The sequence below is a fragment of the Triturus cristatus genome, chromosome 4_1 (assembly GCF_964204655.1).
Source record: "Triturus cristatus chromosome 4_1, aTriCri1.1, whole genome shotgun sequence".
NCBI lineage: Eukaryota > Metazoa > Chordata > Amphibia > Caudata > Salamandridae > Triturus > Triturus cristatus.
The window spans coordinates 440372734-440392951 of record NC_140585.1 but is presented as its reverse complement, the minus strand read 5'-3'; the positions used below and the strand labels follow the sequence as shown (position 1 = coordinate 440392951).

Genomic DNA, 20218 nt, shown 5'->3' with positions numbered 1-20218 from the left:
AAACTCTGCTGAAGCACCCACGTTACTTCCACGCTTTCAGTTTCACAGAGTGCACTGTGCGCTCCGCCAACAGCTGGGGGACGACTTAAATGAGCCTCCTGAGGTGCAAGAACTAACGTACCTCTGCAAAACTAAATCCCCCCGCAAGCTTGTCTCCAATATCTATAAAATGGCAATGTCCCAGAGAGCTCACCAGTTTACCAAGGCTAGACTGGCCTGGCAACGTGACTTGGAATAGCAATTGATGACGGCATGTGTACCTACTGTTGCACTAACACGAAACGTATATCTTTGCACGGAAAACACAGACTGATACACTTTAAATATATCAACAGAGTGTACTACAGGCCTGAGAGATTACACAGGTATGGCCTGAGGGAGGACACAACCTGCGACAGATGCCGCTCCACTTCAGCGGATTTCATGCATGTAGCGTGGATCTGCCCTGGTGTATTCCGATTCTGGGAAAACATATTCCATGAGATCAGTGCTATGGCTGAGTTGGAGATCCCCCCTGACCCAGCGCTGGCGCTGCTGGGCTATTCTAAAAAACTCTAGAAGGCAGCTCGTAGACTGGTGGCCTTAGGTCTGCTGATGGCAAAACGCAGAGTAGCAAGGTGCTGATTAAGGGGACCCTTACCCACAGTGACACAGTGGTCGCATGATGTTCTTTACTGCTGCAAGCAATCTGAGAGCTTTAGCGAACTGCTCCTTCCGAGGAGTAGACCGAAGAATTTCTGGGGACTATATACCACAGATCGGTAAGGCAAGGGAGAGGGAGCAACGGAAGCGGGAGTAGAAGTGGAACTCAATACCCCAGCTCCATAGAGGACAGAACTGGGTTTTGAGCTAGGTAATCCTCACTAGCAAGGGGAAGCGATAAGAGTGGATAGAGAGACTGGGTCCGAGCAATGGGTGGGAACTAGAGGGCAGTCATGATGGCGGAGCGAGGGAGTCAGGTAGGAGGAGTGACAAGTACAGAATTCTATCACTGGGTAGTGGCGTAACAAATTAGAGTCTTGACAGCAATTGGCTGAACTGATACCTCTTTGTTTGGTTGTTATTTTAAATAAAAAATTGCGTTATTTTTAATATATATTGCAGAGGCTGAGGCACGGCGCACTCGCCTAGTATCCCAATCTGTTTTGCGACCCTTAAGAATTACGCTGCCCGGCCTACGGGATGTGGGCAAAAGAGCTGTGTGATACGCCTAATACATAATTGCCGCCAGCCCTAGGGTTGTAGCGCCTGGCTGTGTTTGTCAGTGATATCTCTCATAATAAATAAATAAAAATTATTTTACCCATGCACGCGCACACACACTTCCCACAAACAGAGGACATCCATACTCAGATCCATTTAACTAATAAGATTAAATGTCACCTGCACCATACGTTATCTCACCTATTAGTTACAGCAGCTTTTTGTTGATTTTTGGGTAGTTTTTCTCTTTTATCTTTCTTTGTCTGTGAATCTTTCGTTCTGGGCTTTTTGCTTGGAGGTGCAGTTGTAAACGTAAAATCTTCATCTGAGGAAGAAAAGGAAATTACTACTATTGACGTCAAAGCCAATCCTACAGAGGAAAGGCTTCTTAAAAGACAAAGTACTATTTGGTACTGTATTATGTCAACAGGGCTAGTAAAAGCACTTAAACAGAACCTGCAATAAGTAGTTTCACGCTGAGAGCACAAGGGACTATTGTCTGTAAATTCCAATTCATTTTACACTACTAGTTACAAATAAACAGCTATTCTCAAATAGTGACCTTCCAAATTAGTCTTTCAGTTAAATATATTATACTGGAAACTTCAAGTTGGAAATAAAAATAAAATGATAAAAGAAAATTGTATTCAATCTTTTTGTCTTATACAACAAATTGACAAGTACCAGACTAGCATCGATAAGTAGTGCAACATTTTGGCTCAGGCATTTCACAGCCCTATTCAGTCTAGGCCATAATGATCCAACCATTTTCCCTATACAATTTTGTGTTTCATATGTCCCCTAGAGTAGACTTATAAATTGACTCAACTAGTTTGCCGCACCAGTTCATTGATGTCCGCCAGTTCGCCACTGTCTGAGGGCAAGGAAGCGCCAACACCTGGTGATACATCGCCTACTTTCGAGATCCCAATGAGCTCCCACTTTCTAAACCCTTGAAGACTTGAAGTATAGTGTAGCCATGTGCCTGGTCATTAGAGGGCTTTGAAGGGGAGTATAATGTCCCAGCCTATAAATTTCAGGGCTAAGCACCATTAACCAAGGACAACTCTGGTAATGTCAGGTAGTGTCCGAGGGAACAGGCATCCATATAGCAAATTGATTATTTGATACAGACCAATTTGTGCCATTTCAAGACGAAATGCCAGATCCTGCCCTCCTCCATTCAGTCTGTCATTCACATCCAGGAGCTGTGAATCCCAATAGTTTAGGTGAAACTCTGCAATGCCTAGCCCCCCCCCCATCATATGTGGATCTTACAAAGGTACGATATGCCACTCTGGCTTGTTCTTACAGAGGAAGGAGCGGATTATTTTTTCCCGAAACCAATCAATGGGAATTGGATGAGTGAAGTTTTAAAGCATTTACAAAATTTGCTGTAGCATAGCCATTTTAAATGATGACACACTGCGAAATATGTTCAACAGGAGTTTGGACCATGTGGCAAGGACTGTCGACCGCTCAAATTCTAAGGAGGTCAATTTCAGGTTCCACGCAAGTCTGGGCTCCAGGGCAATATATACACCCTAGGATCGGAAGCTTAATCTTCGATTGGCAAGCGTACCTCCTAGTCCACTACACTCACGTCGCCCTTCAATGGTACCGAGATAAACTTAGTCCAATTGGCCCACAGGCCAGATGTCTCCTCGTATAGAGAAAAAAAATAAGAGAAGGCAGGCCCATGAGGGATGGCTGCACAAGAAACAGGAGGATATCGTTTGCATAGAGAGCTATGCGGTCCTCCACCTCCAGGCCCTGTGAAAGCACCATACCTGGGCATCACATCAAACCCAAGTTTTCATTGGCTCCATAATCAGAGAGAATAGCATAGAGTAGAGCGGTGACCCGCCTAATCGAGAAGTTCACTCAATAAAACTTTGCTTTGGCATTCCTGTAATCCAAAATCTTACGAAAAGATTCAAAACAGAATAAATTTGTAATCACTACCAACTCCTCCAGTTCATTTGTAAGACATTCTGTGAACATCTTCCTCTAACCAACCTGAAGGGCAAGGAGGCAATAGTTGTCAAGCACACAAGGATTATCTGTATTGAAAGAGAGAAGTAAAATTGAACCCCTCTAGGAGTCCGCAATGGATGGTGTATAAATGCACACCATTAAGACTGAGACTTTAGGTACAATAGGTAGGGTCACATTTGAACCATATTCTAGTTTCTACTTTGAAAAATTGATACTAACTTTTATTGTGGACAGGCAGTATTTCTGAAGAGGAGCTAATCTGAGCAGAATTACTGCTGCTTAGATGATGAGAAATCATAGTTCAACTGTGCTTTAAACATAGAGAAATCGCCTGCAAAATCTAATGGAAGCATTAGGATGTATGCAGAATTACACAATCTCAATGAGAACTTATGGGCAGACCTTCACCCTGTACCCAACATCAATGAGCAGTTGGCTGGAGTGAAAGGGGGTAAAATCTATTCTTCATTGGATTTATCCAACGAGTACCACTAGACATTGAGGCTTTTTACCTCTTTCATAACACCTGAGGGAACATTCCAGTTTGTGCGCATGCCATTTGGACTGGTGTCTGCCTCGGCAGTTTTTCAAAGAATTAGGCAAAGATTACCAGGGGAGGTAGGTAATGTAGGATTTTTCCAAGACAATATCTCGGTGTGGGTAGAGAACAAGAAAAAGCACGATGAATTATTGAAGACTGCGCGTAGTATCTTGTAGGATACAGGGGTCACTGTTGAGGTGAATAAATGTAAGTTTGCCTATTAGTCAGAGGAGTACTGTTAGACCTGGCACCATTGGCGTGGGTCTCCCTTCCATTTTTTTTTACTGTTGCCTCATGTGTTTTTGCTGGTTATAGATGCTTTGGGCACTGTGCCACTGCTGTTCAGTGCCACAGTGCAAGTGCGCCCTATAGTAAATGGATATATGGATTAGTGACTCCATGATTGGCTTGATTGGTTTACTTGTCAGACCCTAGTACAGTGCACTGCTTGTGCCCAGGGCTTGTAACCAATGCTGCTGGTGGGCTTGCAGCACTGATTGTGCCACCCACCAGAGCAGCTTGTAAAGTGTGTCTCGGGTATGCCATTGCAGAGCCTGTGTGCAGTCTGGTACTGCCATGCTGACTGGGCAAGGGCACCCACTTGCCAGTCCCTAAAACCTTCCCTTTTATACATATTAGTCACCCCTATGGTAGGCCCAAGGGCAGGGTGCATTGTAGGTAAAAGGTAGGACATGCCCTGGTGTGTGTGGCATGTCCTAATAGTGAATTACAGCCATTTTAGTTTTTCACTATTGCAAGGCTACCTGTTCTCCATAGGCAAGAATGGGCAGCTTGGTTATTACAATTTATAACCCTAACTGACTCAGGGAACATGGTAGAAATTAGAGTTTAGTATGCCTGAACTCAGAATGATAAAATACATCTTTTAGTGAAGTTGGTTTTAACATTCTGTGTTTGAAAATGCCACTTTTAGAAAGTATGCATTTTCTTGTCTAACCATCCAAACCTGCCTCTGCTGGGTTGTGTATTCCCTATCTGGAGTTTGAGTGACAGGGCTGGGAGATTCCAGGAGACAGGGTGGGTCAGCCCAGTGGTGAATAGAGCTATATGCATCTAGATTGGAGGGAGGAGTTGCACCTGGGACCTGAATAGGGCTGGGCCTTCCCTCCACAATGCTGGCTCCACCTCCTGTGGTGTGTCTGATGTCCCTGCCCTGCACTGTGAATGGAAAGAAGGAGAGATGTCCACAAAGTGCTCCAGTTTATTATTTTGAATATACCTGGAACTATTGGCTACTTTCCAGATATATTAAAAAATAATACATTTACCTATGTATTGGAAATGTTTTCCTGGCCAAGAACATATATGTCATTTAGCCACTGTATTTGGCGTTGTAGAAACAGCAGATTGGCTGGTATCCTGGTACTAGATAGGACCGTGATCAAGTGATTCCCATATTACAATCAGTTTGAACTAGAGGGGTCTACTTTTACCTCTTGCCATCAGATTTAAGGTGGGTTGTATGAAGCTGCACTATTTATTTTATAAGATCACGTAGTGGGCAGAAAGGTTATGAAGTATTTGATTATTAATATTAGCATTGAATTTAAGTATTCATTAGGATGATTTCCTTATCATAAATTAGAAAGTGGAAGCCTTCTTGAGATATGGACAAGTAGTGAATTCCGTTCTGATATTATTCTTTTCTTTATAACAGCCCAAAGTTGAACTCCTAGTTTAAGACTAGGAAACCCCTACCTCCCGAGACATTGCGCTCAGGGACTACGAGGATTCATCATTGCCTTATTAAGGTGAGATAGGTTATATCATTGAATTGATTGTATTGGAGAATATTCCAATGGGGTAGGTTTTAGGTGTGTGAGACATAATTTTGAAGTGTAGTTATGAGTTGATGAATGGTGGGAAGAGAGACATATATACCTGGATATACGTGAGACAGCAGAAAACACCACTTGTATCACTCTGTTCCACTCTTTCTCAATCACTCATATTGCTAACAGTCATTAGAAGTGAGGCCATATATATCCAATAGACAATCCTGACACCATCAAAAGTGTGATAAAATGGCAAGTAAGTTTATTCATTTAAAAACAATAATCAAAAAGTACAAATAATCATAAAAATCATGATACATGATAATGTTCTAATCCAACAAATGATTCAAACAATACAATAAAAAAATATATCACAATAATATAAAGCAAGAGAGTACATATCACAAGACAAACAACCCTATGTCATAAGTAGCGTACACATCATTAAAAAGGGAATTTAAGGGCTAATACCATGTATCATCCGATTTTATAAGATACACCATTGTCTAGCCACTCGACTGATTGTGTACTTTTCTATGGAGCGTCGACGCGTTTCGATGGACTTTTATGTCGCCATCTTTCGCAAGACAAGAAAGTATTTTGATAGACTCTCACAGCAAAGAACCCTAATATTTAACAGGAAAGAAAAAGAAGGAGAAAGAAAAATACCACACTTTCTGCTGTCTCACGATTATCCAGGTATATATGTCTCTCTTCTCACCATTCATCAACTCATAACTACACTTCAAAATTATGTCTCACACACCTAAAACCTTTCTCCTTTATCTTTTCTTGTCTTAATACAATGTTTTAAGGGATGAATAATCTGTTGTAAGATTCAGGAGCATTCTAACTGTTTTTGAAAAATGTACACAAATGGTTGGATAGTGTTATAATTGTTATATTTGTTAGGATAATGTATTTTGATTTACTCTGTTGACTTGATTCTCCTTTTTTGATTACTTTTTGTGCTTTATCCCTGACAGGTTTTTAATTCGTCATATGTGTATTATCAAGCTTTTTCTTTCCTGTTAAATATCTTGTCTTGAGAAAGATGGCGACATAAGAGTCCATCGAAACGCGTCGACGCTCCATAGAAAAGTACACAATCAGTCGAGTGGCTAAACAATGGTGTATCTTATAAAATTGGATGATACATGGTATTAGCCCTTAAATTCCCTTTTTAATGATGTGTACGCTACTTATGACATAGGGTTGTTTGTCTTGTGATATGTACTCTTGCTTTATATTATTGTGATATATTTTTTTATTGTATTGTTTGAATCATTTGTTGGATTAGAACATTATCATGTATCATGATTTTTATGATTATTTGTAATTTTTGATTATTGTTTTTAAATGAATAAACTTACTTGCCATTTTATCACACTTTTGATGCTGTCAGGATTGTCTATTGGATATATATGGCCTCACTTCTAATGACTGTTAGCAATATGAGTGATTGAGAAAGAGTGGAACAGAGTGATACAAGTGGTGTTTATTCTCCAAAGGATAAAACTTTTGAGATACTATGTTTGGGGGTTGGCCTGCAGTGGTTGATTCATTGCCAAAGAGAGGAGAAAAGGACTGAGTGTGCTTTCTATCAACTTGAAGAAGAATCTCCAAGGGCTTGAACTAGAGCTTGCCTCCTGCCTGAAGTCTCAGGGATACAAGACTTCACCAACCAGCTCCCCCTCTGAATTCCCTTGCTGGGAACTGAAGTGCCTGATGTTGTGCTGGGCCTTCTGAGAGACTGCGTGTCGCTGGGAGCTGGAAGCGCGCCGCAACAACGAGAAGCGTGTTGCCGCCGCAGCCGCCATCATCGCATCGCCGAGGAAGCGAGCCGCCGCTGTCATCATCGCATCGCTGAAGCGCGGTGCATCGCCGGAGAAGCGGGACGCTGCCACAGAGGTCATCGTCGCATCACCGGAGAAGCGCGTCGCAGGGCCTGTCGCGACTCCAAAGATCATCAAGTCGCCGCACGGCCGTCGGGCGTGTCTCATCACACCAACGTTGTCGCATCGCAACCAAGGCGCCATTTTGTCGCATCGCACCGGAGAAAAGTATCGCATTGAGGTGCCAGCGTGTCGCATCGCACCGGAGAGCAGTAAGAAACCGATGCATTAACTCCCCACACAGTAAGGAAGCGAGCATCAACTCCACTGCGCAGCAGTAAGGAACCGACGCATCCACTCCCCTGCATGTAAGGAACCGACGCATCACCTTCCCTGCAACCCTTTTGTTTCTTTGCGCTACGCATCTAAGGTACATTGAGAGTAAAGTGTTGCATTTACAATTTGAGAGAACTGAGCTATTTTATAACATTTAAGAGACTATTTTTGATTACAGTATTGTGGATTTTTGTCTATAAAAAAATACTTATTTTTATAATACAAACTGTGTGGTGTCCATTTGTAGTGTCGTCACTGTATTACTGTATGTGTTCACAAATGCTTTACACACTGCCTCTGAGATAAGCCTGCCTGCTCGTGCCAAGCTACCAAGGGGGTGAGCAGGGGTTATTTTAGGAGTGTAGCCCTTTACCCTGACTAAACGCAAGGGTCCCTATTTGTCACAGGTACCTACCTATGCCAACTAGAGACCCCCAAATCTAACAAGTACCTTGGCCACGCTATTTTATATGAACAAATTAAGCCCAAACATAAGCTGATGTATGCAATCGAGAAGGCACCATGCCTATCGGACAAGGACCAATTGAGAGTGTTTGTAGGCTTGGCAGAAAATCACGGCAAGTTAGTAAAGGGATTTGATGATCTTGCACAGTACTTGTAGGTATTTCTGAAGACGGGCCAAAAGTTTGTTTGGATCAAGGAGTGTAAATTAGCTTTTTTTTTTTTTTTACACTTGCTTTTTATTAAACAGTCGCTGGTACACCTTTACAATAATACAGAGACAGGATGACTTTGGGTGGCGGTGAACAGACAACAGTGTAGTACAACATCTCGTTTTCTAGTCCCACTTGTATTTGTACCCCTCCCTCTTTTTTTCCTCAGAGTATTATATAGCATGAACTTGACCCGAAGGTATCAGAGCGCTTTACATGAGCACCAGTTGTGTTACATAAGGACAAATTAATTTTTGTTCAGCACGGGGAGATTAAGTGATTTGCCCAGAATCACAGGATGTTGAGCGTCGTTGCCGAGACTCAAACCCTGTTCCCCATATTTGAGGTCGGCCGTCCTAGCCGTTAGCCTAAATCCTCTCCCAAGTACTTCTTAACCGAGGTCGGATCCTCTTGCATTTTGCAGGGCATCCTTTACTTTGATGGACCATTTTCTCCACCTGTTGGCACCAATCTAGGTCGAGTTTCCATTCCCTAATCTTAGGGAGACCAGTGCTTCCACACATTCTTGCATTGTTTCTTTTAGCCACTCCTGAAGCGAGCATGGGCCAAGTTTTAGTGTGTGTGGGCCAGTTTATTTCCCCCGTCACCCCCAGGAGATGCCGTTTTGCTTCCGTCGAAACCTGCTACCCCACCACCCTGGCCATGACCAAGTTACCCCAGTCCAATAACGTATTTTGGGACATGCCCAAATTATTTAAAAGAAGGTTCCCACCTCCCCGCAGCCCCTAATGCAGTGGTCTATGTCACATTGACCTATTCGATGTTGGAGCGTTCTGGGGACCTATGACCTATGTAAGATCCAGAGCGGGACCACTCTAAACCTTGTTCGCATGGCAAACTCCCTGGGGCTCTGAATGGCCTCCCTCCAGTCCTCATTTCATCCTCCAAGAGTCCCAAGTCGGTTTCTTATGCCTCCCTCAAGGGGACTAGGCGGTCTGGGGAATTATTTATGATTGTACGGTAAGTGAGAGAGACAGCTTTATGATCGGGTCAAGCAATAATCTGTCTTCCAGTGGGAAGTATTCGGGAAACGTTTCCCTTTCCGGTATGTGATATCGTAGGGCATGTCTTCACTGGAGAGAACGGAATCGCTCCGAGTCAACCAATTGGTATTCTTCTTGTAAATCTTCAAAACAGAGCAGGGTTCCCTTAAGCCAGATGTTTTCAAGGTGATCTATGCCAATAAGGTTCCATTTACGAAAGTCCTGTAGCTGTCTCACTTCCTTCAACAGGTCGCTTTCACAAGGTGGGGTCTGTTCAGTCAGTTTTGCCTCCCACCTCAAGAGCTTCATGGCCTCTCGCCAAGTTCGCACCACTGAATGTGGGTGCATTGGAAGCGATTTCCCAAATTTCTTTCAGTACAGTTTGGTCAGAAGGCCACCGCTCCCCATAGCGTGTCAGTCTACGCGATATGCGACTCGGAGAGGGATGTGAAAACCCACTAATTAACAGTGATATGTTGGGATGCCAGATAATAGCTTCTGATGTCAGGGACCGCTAGTCCACCCTCAAACTCCAAGTTGCAATCAATGCAGTGCTATGAGCGGGTTGCCGCCATCCCACAGTAGGCTGCGTATTTCTCCTCAATCGCCCTAAAGAATGTACTCGGGACCTGATACAGGGTGTTTTGCAGCACGTATAGTAGGTGGGGGGAGAACCATCATTTTGAATAGGACCGCCGGACCCATTAATGAGACTGGAAGTTGTGGCCAATAAGCTACATCGTTCCGCAATCTCACCAATTGCAAGTTCAGGACGAGGGCCATAAAGTCGTCTTCCGACTTAGTATTGTGGATGCCTAAATACTTTAATTCATCCCGTTGCATCCCCCCCCCCCCCAATATCTATGCCATAAACCAGAGAATGACCGTGCACCCACGCGGTCAGCGGCTCTAGTGCCAGTACAAAACTCATAGGGGAGAAAGGACACCCCTGAAGTCTCCCCCTGTGTAACGTGAATGATCTGGACACTGTCCCGTTTACCCAGTCTCTTGCCAGCGGTTGCAGTATAAGAGACCGAAACACGAGCGAAACCGCGGTCCGAAGCCCAGTCTAGTTAAAACCGCGAAAAGGTATGGCCATTCGATACTATCGAATGCCTTAGGGCATCCGATGAGAGTACAGCCGCAGCCTCTGATGGTAGGGCTCCTGTTTCATGCATAACTCCATATAGACGCCAAAGGTGCAGCCTGGTACTTCTATGCAGTATGAATCCAGACTGGTCAGGGTGGATTACTGTAGAGAGCATCGGATATATTCGATTTGCTAGAACCTTCACCCAAACCTTAGCTTCACAATTAAGTAAAGAGATGGTCTATATGAGCTACACAGCTCTTGAATTTGACTGTTTTAGCGTTAACTACTATGGTGGCGGCTCTCAGGTCTTTCGGTAGTCTCCCGCCTTGTAGCGCTGCGTGGAACATATTTAGCATTGGTTGGGCCACTTTATCTGCTACGCACTTGTATAGTTCAGCAGGTAGCCCGTTTGGGCCAACCGCCTTTCCAGACTAAGTCTCGGATGACCCCCACTATGTCCTCCCTATCTTCCATCGATAGTTCCATAAGTCGGAAGTACTTTAGCAACTCTGCGCTGTCGTCGTCAGTTCTAACTGTGACCGACTGGTATAGCGCCTCATAGTAGGTTGCGGGAATTACAGCGATTGCCTTACCAGGCTTGCGTATAGTCATCAGGCTTCTGTATTTCTAGAAGCCAATTTCGGCCTCTGTCTCTCCACTCCAACCAAGCTATTAGTTTGTTTGCCTTGTCTCCAACGTCATACAGCCGTCTCTGTGTGGTATTGCGTGGGACCTGGCAGCATTTCCCTCCAGCTCTTTGAGTTTGTGTTGCTGGAGCCGCAGCTTGTGACCTAGGGTGGGGTCCGGTGTCCCTACTCGTACTATTTGTTCCTCAAGTGATACTATTTCCTGTTCTAACTTTTCATATCTAGCATGTCATTCTTTTCTCTGGCCCCCAGCCAGTGCCTGGACATGGCCCCTAGCCACCGCTTGAAATGCTTTCCACAGGGAGCAGTGGGGACTGACCAACCCCGGATTCTCTTCGAAGTTCTTCCCCTGAATTTGTCCCCGAACTCTCTGTCCTCAAATTGCCAGGGCTGCACACGTGGTGAGAGAGTATAATTCTGAATGGGGCCCTGGAGCACCACTTCTTCTGGTGAATGGTCAGATATGCCCCTTGTCCTATGTTGCGCGTCCTTGAACAGCCCTGCATGTATACTTTGTGTGAATATGTAGTCTAGGTGGGACCCACTGCCATGCGCAGCCAAAATGTGTCTACATTGCCTGGTGTTCCGATTATGTACCCTGTCACATGAGGCGATGTCACATCACCTCTACAAATGCTCTTAGTGGTTCTGGTCCAGTGGCTCAACCAGACGTTGTACCTCTATCCGCCTCCAGGAACATCATGATGTTCATGTCTCCACCCAGAATTAGGATTCCTTGGGGCATGTCAAGCAGCATTTTGTTGAGCTCTGAAAGAGTCTCCATATGAAGTTTTGGTGGTGCATAAATAGAACATATATTAAGAGTTCGACCCTCCAATATCAGTTAGTGCCACATATCTGCCCGCTGGGTCACGCCAAGCGCGGCCTGTCAAGAAAGGGGTCGCTGGAGCACGATGTGAATCCCGTGTGGGTCAGTAGAGTGTAGCCAAATAGATGGAGTGCTAAAAAATTGTTACCTTGCACATGTCTCCTGAAGTAGTACTAGGTCAGGGTATTGTCGACGTAAGTACTGTAGGACCATGGTATGTTTGATTTTATTACCTAAGCCGTTGACATTCCACGTCAGGACTGTCAATGTGTGGGTAGATTGGGATGCCTTTACTAGTCCGTGGATAACTGTGACACCGCTATCCCTCACCCTTCCAGCCCCCCCGTTTCTCTGTGTCTGGATTTTATGAACAATGCGTTTTGGTGTTTCCATTACTAAATCAAACACATCATGTGTCTTACATAACAAAAAAAGTACAAAAACATATCCCAGTTGCCAACACTACCCCCATGCACTGTAGGTCAAAAACTACCCACCATCCCAAGTGCAGAGCGCCTGTCACCCAAACTTAATCATCTCTACTTAATGGGCTCGGTTGGCACTGCCGCCTACGTTTATATGGTGGCTATCCCACTCCCCCCACTTCTTTGGTATTTTAATATATGTCCAGTCTTGTGTCCCTTTGAGGTCGTCACTTACATATCTCATGCTTGGAAAAGAGACCTGGGGCCAGGTCTTAGCTTGTTTCTCAACAGCGTCTTACAGGCATAGTTTTCAATGTGATTTCGAGTCCTCGGTCTTATTCTGGTTATAAGGTTCAATACTCCCAAACCCTTACTTGACAATTGGATGTGGGCCAAGAGGACGTCCCCTTAGGGAGGATCCACCATCCATAGTGGGTTCTTGCATTTCACTGGATGGCCCGTGGTCCAATTCCCTGTGCTGTCGCCTGTCCCGTTCCTGGCGCCTTTGTGGCCCGACTGCTGTTCCTCCTGCGAGCCAGTCCAACGCGTCTTCCGACGTCGTGAAGTACCATGATTTACAACTGTCCATTACTCTGAGTTTAGCCAGGAACAGCCTCATGTATTTATGACTCTCCGCCCTCAATGCTCTCCTAACCTCGTCGAAGGTCCATCGCTTGTGCTGCAATAACAGGGTAAAATCAGGAAAGAACCATATAGTCTCTCTGTGTGCGAGCAGCCTATAGAATAGCATCCCGGTCGCAATAGTTTAGTATCCTGGCTTTGATGGTTCTGGGCAGGGCCCCTAGCTTTTGTGGGGACACTGGTGCTCTATGGGCCCGTTCAATGGAAAAGAAATTGGAGAGGCTCTTAGGGTGCAGCTGATTGATGATTAGCTCCTCCATGAAGAGGTCCATTGAGGGACCCTCCATCCCCTCCGGCACCCCCACCACCCTGACGTTGTTTCTGCGGGCCCTCCCGTCTTGGTCCTCCAGCTTTGCGGCCATTGTGTTGTGGTGATAGTCGTTGTACTCTTCCAGTTTTCGAGTGGCAGATTGGAGATCACTAATCTTAGTTTATGCTATTGCCACTTTCTCATAGGTTTTGTTCATGTCTGCCTAGAGGAGATTTACCTCTATGGTGACCTTGTCTATTTTAGACTTGAGGGTCTCTACCAGGTTGTGAATCACCACCATTAAGGCACCCAGCGAGGGCTCCACCTTTCCTGGTTCCCAGACATCACCGCCACCTCCACCACTGTTTACCTGGAACAGCTTATTTATTCAGTTTATTAGTCATAGTGGCCATTATGGGGGTGGGGGCCATGGGGGAGGGGGATTGCATATCTTTCACCAGCTGCTGTCTTAAGCACACGGATGTTGCAGCCGTTTGGCTTTAATCTATCGTAGGGCAACCCACCCAACCCATCTATAACTACATGCATATCATCTTTAGTACTGTGCTTCAAGCAGGACACTGGTGTCTGGACACCCCTCTTCTAGTTTACCAATAGTCGCTTTCTGCTGAGGCCTGGTTCCCCGAGTTCGGGCACTCTCCTCACAGGCCGCTGAGCTCCCAGTTTTCAGTGAATTTTATCACAGTATTCCAGCAGCTTCCGCTGCTCTATATGTGCGTTGTTCACCGGTGCCTCCCGCTCCCCTTCAGTGACGATAGTCACACTTCACTTCTCTGTTTCCCTCCAATCCAGACCAGTTCAGGGCCTACCATCTCTTGGTTCACGCCTGGGCAGTGTCGGGGAGACCTACATAGGTGGTTCCTTTATGGCCGAATTCTTTCACTATTTTCTGGGCCCTTCACAAGCATGCTGATGTTTCTGAGCCTGCCGGAGATAGATTCAGGACATCCTTTATGCCCTTTTCTCTATTGTGGTTCGCCACGAGGGGTGGGGGGAGGCCCCAGTCCCAGCAGCTGCCCTGATCAGCGTTCCTAATGTCCCCACCTGCCCTCAACTCCGAGGGAGGAGGCGGGAGACTGGAATGCTCCTAACACCAACTAAACTCAGGCCGGAGCCCACACTCAGGCGGGAGCCCACACCGACTGTCACAGCGCAGAGCTCGGTCCGCAGTCACCGCTCTTGTTCTCCGGAGCGCTCGTTTTGGCCTCTGGGACCACCCACTGCAGTCAAATCCCCACTGCAGTCAAATCCTCACTGCAGGCATCAGCGCCCTTCGCCGCCACGGATCACTTTATCTGGTCTGGCTCTGTTTCTAATGCGTGTTCTCCACTCCTGGGACACCCCAGAGTGCCCTGATCATCGGGGCCTGTCAGATAACTGATGGATGGAGGACAGATGTGAGGGACTCCACAGAGCTCACAGATTATGCAGCCATCTTGGCTGGTGCCAAGACATGCCCGGAGTTTAAATTAGCTTTTTGATGAAATCAAGAAGAGCATAATTAATTATGTTTAACTGAAACCGTTCGATTTGTATGACTATACCATTGTGTCTAAACGTACAAAGGTATGCTGTTCCTACAGAGGCTGTCAAAGATTGTAGAAAAGTATGAGTCAGGAGGAGATTCCTCCTTTAGGAAAGAGACCCTCACATATCCGGCAGACAAGCTGTCATATATCGTCAGCAGGTGGCCCAGATGTCAGGTATCATCATCAGGTCTGCTCCGAATCGGGGCGGCGCTGCAATCCCCGATCGGCGACCTCAGAGGCGCCTTTTAGTGGAGATCTTTATTCCATTCATTGCCGGTTGGTGAGTGCAAGTGGGGTCCCTATTGTGATGTGCGTGTGAGACTAAGTGTGTTAAAAATAAGTAGTGGAGATCCTAAATAACAAATTTTAATAAGGAAGGTCCCACTCTTAATTAAAAACAATAACATGCGTAATCTTCCAGTGAGGGTGTCTGAATTACGCTCTAGTGAATAGTGGTCAACATGTTTCTTGCATCGGTCAAGTTGGCCGCAATTCTTCAGGACCAGAAAGTTCACACACTTATTGGTAGTGGTAGCAACTAATACTTACCACTGTTACAGCACCCTAATAAGTGGTTACTTTGAAATATAGAATTTTTACGCCTGTAAAAGAGAAAATAAGGGAACAAACATACAAATCAAACAAGCATATTTGCTGTAACAATCTTGAGATAAAATCGCCTCATGAACTGCACCCACAAGGTGTCATGCAGTATTGGTGATGTGCTAATACATAACATGCTGTGATGTGTTAGCCACAATTCTCAATGGTTTAAGGAATGCAATAGTCATGTGTGATAATTGTTGCTGCAGAAATGGTGTGTTAAAAAATATCAGTATTGGGACAAACACAGGATGAACCTTAGTCAATACTCAGACATAGATACCACTCACCCTGGTATACCGGGTCTCTGGTGTCAGCGAGAAGGCGCTGGAAAAACACTGAATAGTGCAGTGTTCTGTTGACATAAAACACCCCCCAGGAAAAGGAGTGTAAATAAAGCAATCAGGTACATATGACTGAAACTCACTCATTACGTGTCACAGTCCTCTCAGAATTTTTCAAAATAGCAGTGTGATTTAATATCACCCGCTGGGGACGTGTGTCTCAGGATGATGCCAACAAGATCATGAGATCACGAAAGAGACATCAATATTAATTATCTTCAAATTATCGTCAAGGAAGGGTGTAAGTATTCCCTCTATACTCGTCAGTGAGAGACTCAGCAGAGTCACAAGTTCACCCCAGGACCGTAGTAGGTACTTACGGCACTGAAGTAGAAGCCCCCATTTTTAATGCATCTAGATGGGTATGCCAATGGAGGCTACACGTGAACCACATCCTCAGATATCTGTATTCTGTTACTTTTTCCAGCATCTCAGTGCCCAGATACCAGGAGAATTTTGTTTTGCTTCTTCCAAAACACAGAATTTTGTCCTCAGTTAGTGTCCCCGTCGGATGTGTAACAGGCTACTTGACCACTTGTGATGCCTTGGTTATTGCTGCATTATGGATCCTGATGAAACCTGCAGGAAAGGGCATGGAGCCATGCTCAGCATGACGAAGTCCGAGACCGAGTCACTGCTGTTTGTAACAACTATGTGTGTGGATTGTTACTGAGGTGTGTGTACTCCCTGGTTAAAAGGCGCCCTGCAGTCCAGCCTCACACTCGGTGTCACCTTCATACCATCCTGGCTACTGGCGAGTATTAGTGTAAGACGGGCTAACTGGATTATAAGGACGAGCGCTGCCTGCCCACTGCCTCACTTTCCGGACTGTTTGGGGGCTAAAGAATTGTCGTCAGATAGCGTTTGAAGACTTTTGATCAACTTCTTCGGAGTGAAGAGCGTTGCTCACCTGGTAGATTTCCTTCCTCCCCATACCTTTCTAGGCCACATTTTCTTTTCCCTTTTCATCCTCCATCAACCTCTCTCTGACGTACAATTTTCTCACCCTCTCTCTCCTTCTTTCTTACTGTTTGTCCCATCTTACTCGCTCTCATTTTCGCCATACTGCATATTTTCTCATTCTTTCCCATACCTTTTCTCATTCTCTCATCCTCACTCTCTCCTTCCCCCTACCCCACTCAGTCTCTCTCTCACTTTCTTTCATTTTCTCAACTTTCTCATTCTCTCTTCACTCTATGCAACAGATTCTCTACCTCCTTCTTAGCTCTCTGACTCACTCTCCTCCCCCCCCCCTATTTTTTCTCCTTTTATATCTCTCTCGGTCTTCTCTCAATCTTTCTCTTTCTTACCATCTCTCTTTCTTGTTCTATTTTATGAGCACTGAGACACAGATTATGAACAGATAACGCAAGGCAGGGCACCAAGCAAAGTTAAGGTCATGTTGATTTTGTGTTACGTTTCTAACACAAACCTGAAGCAAAGTGTTTAGGTGCCATTTACTACGCTAATCACTGTTTACATTGGACAGTAACCTAAAGTAATGAAAAGTTGCACAATGCTCTGCCTTGCGCAACTTTGAGCCAACGGGGCATTCTATGGGTGGTGCATGGGCATTCCCATGGAACTGCCTATGGGTTTTGATGCAAATCCCTATCTACAAAGAATTGTAGACAGGCATTTGCGCCAAATTCCTGCTCCGCCTTGAGGCAAGCGTAACAAGAAGAAATGTTTTAATTTCCCCTCATTTTGTCCACTTTGCATGTGTGCTGCATTGTACAGCACATTTACATTGTGATAAAAGCCATAAAGTATAATTTCTGTACAGGAATGGAAACCCTTCTAGTACAAAAACTATGCTTCAGACAATTCTGATTCCTTTTGCACAATGGTGTAAGGATATCCGTTCTGTGTTGGCGCATGGCAGCCAAAGGTTCACCCGCACAGGAAGAGAGGAAAACATCACCACATCTTAGTAGATATGGTGCCATTCTGCTCTCTACCTTTCACACAAGGCAGTGCAGCAACTTGACTTCCTACCCTGGATTGTGTGACTTTAATATAAATCTGGGCCTGAGTGTGTGTTTGGGTGGGTGTGGGTAACTGTGGTATTATGTTCCATGGGACACTTTTAAATTTAACAGCTGAAACAGGCATCATCCCCTCAGAGTGGAAAGCTGCGCAAGTCCTACTTAGCCTAAAAAAGCTAATTTGGATACTAATATCTTATCTAACTATCGTTCCATACCTCTACTACCCCTTTTGGGAAAACTTTTAGACAGCCTAATTAACAAACAATTAACAGCCTATCTCAAAGAGAATCATATTCTGGACCTGTCGCAATCTGGATTTAGATCGAACCATAGCACCGAAATGGCCCTTTTGGCAGTCACTGATTCTTTAATCTTTAATTTAAAACTCTCGCTTGATGCAGGAGCTTCATCTAGGTTACTGCTGCTGGACCTATCTGCAGCCTTGGAAGATAGATTCTAAACTATTGCTCTCGGTCCTTATGCCTCCCGTCAGATGTGGCTGGACAAGGGTGTACCACAGGGCTAATGTTTGAGCCAAATGTAGCATGTTACTACGCATGCCATCACATCACGTTCCTTTTCATGCGGTTGTTACAAAGACCACGTTGTTAGAATGGGATACCTTTAAAAGGCAAGTCATTAGATTGATTTTCTGTAGGGGGTGCGCTGGACCTAGGAATAGTATAATTTACTATTCCAACTCCAGCCTGAGCAACAGTAGGGAAGGTGTTGGAATAGTAAATTATACTATTCCTTATGTAAGAGCGCCCCCTACAGCAAGTCGATCTAATGACTTGCGTTGGAAAGGCATTACGTTCTAACAATGCGGTCGTTGTAACGACCGCGTTGTAAAGGAACTGCGATGTGATGATTGCGTTGTAAACGCTGTCTCCCGTTTGAGCCCTACTTTGTTCAACATTTATGCGGTGCGTCTTGCTAAGATTGTAGAGCCATTTGGCTTCAAAACAATATCCTACGCTGATGATACTAAGCTGATTTACATTTGTGACAAACATCTGGCCAAAACCAAAGATCGTTTTGCAAAGGTAATGATAGCCATCTCTAGTTGGATGACAGCCAATTGTCTACAGCTGAATATAGAACAATGCAATAGGTCTCGCATTTACACGAGTTTAAGCAATTGACAATGTAAATGACAATGCCTTTTATTTATGTTCAAAAAACAAAAATTGAACATTGATTAACATTGAGGTGGAGAGATAAAGGGGGGGAGAGTATGGTGAGCTGGAAGTATGAAGAAAAAAAAAGAGAGAAGAGAGAAAAAAGACAAATGGTGAGGGGGAGAGAAAGAAATACAAAATCAGGACAGAGAACGTTGCAAAGTGATAAGTGGGAAAGAATTCAAGGAGAGAGCTGCAAAGATAAGAGGGGGAGAAGAGATGTAAAGAAGTAGAGAGATGGAGTAATGAAGGGGCGAAGAAAACACAACAGTGAAAAGACTGAGGAGTGAAAACGTAGTGAGTGCAGGGGAAGAAGAAGCAGAAAGGGAGAGGGAGTGTTTAAAGAGAGGAAAGTGGGAAACAAAAGGAGGAGATAAGTTCATAAAGTATGAAGAAAAGCTGGACAGAAGGTGTCAGGAGTTCCCTGGTCTGCAATAACAGGAAGAGGGCGGATATGGCCTCACATACAAATTAGTCAATTCATTTTTACAGAGATGTATCGATCCCAGAGATGTTACATTTGTCACTTCAGCACGTTGTCTATGTGCTGCTGTGGTCCTGCAATCTGGGGACTTGTTTGAAGCTGGGGCTGGAGGAGGTAATCCTATAGTTCCTAGCTGAGGTGCTCAGTCTGCGATGATGGAAGGGATACCTGTTGAAAATTCTTTATCTAAGGACAGTATGGGAGGATGCGTGCCAATGGTGCCTTCTCCTCCGGTTTTGGCACTTCAATCAAAAGCGGTCGTTTTTTTCAGTTCTAAATCAAATCCTAGGCCTGCCACATCCAGAGACAAAACAAGACTCCTTTACTTCCTTAACGTTTTTTGTAAACCTGTGGAACCTAAGATACTCTGAGCAATTGAAAGTTCTATGGGGAATGCTGTACATGTGCAAATGTCAGGGCCCATTATGATGGGCAGTCATTTGCTGAGTGTGTGCATGTTTATTTTGGACAGGATATGTCACTCACATTACTGGTCCGAAATCATTAACTCGGTCAGTGCTAGAATACACAGCTGGAAGTACATTTTAGTACCGAAACTGCCGAAAGCATGATAAAAAAAATGCATGTAAAAGGCCTGCCATAAACACTTCAGGAACATTTCAATCGTATCCAAGTTGCCTCCGAAAAATTGGTAAAGGGGGTCATTTCCGATATTTATATCATTACGTGAGATTCTCACTCAAAGCGTCTCGTGTTATGCATTTAAGTGCCACACATTAGTACCCTGAAAACATGTAAACGTCACATGTTAGCAAAGTGAAAACTTGGTAG

General features: G+C 44.7%; 1 protein-coding gene across 1 annotated transcript in view; it reads right to left on the bottom strand.

Annotated features, from left to right (window-relative positions):
• Positions 1-20218, bottom strand: part of RAD51AP1 (RAD51 associated protein 1) — a 361837-nt gene that overhangs the window by 221320 nt on the left and 120299 nt on the right. The window contains exon 3 of the mRNA XM_085652597.1: positions 1405-1528. Within this exon, the coding sequence (XP_085508723.1) occupies positions 1405-1528 (124 nt within the window). The remainder of the gene's footprint in view (positions 1-1404; positions 1529-20218) is intronic.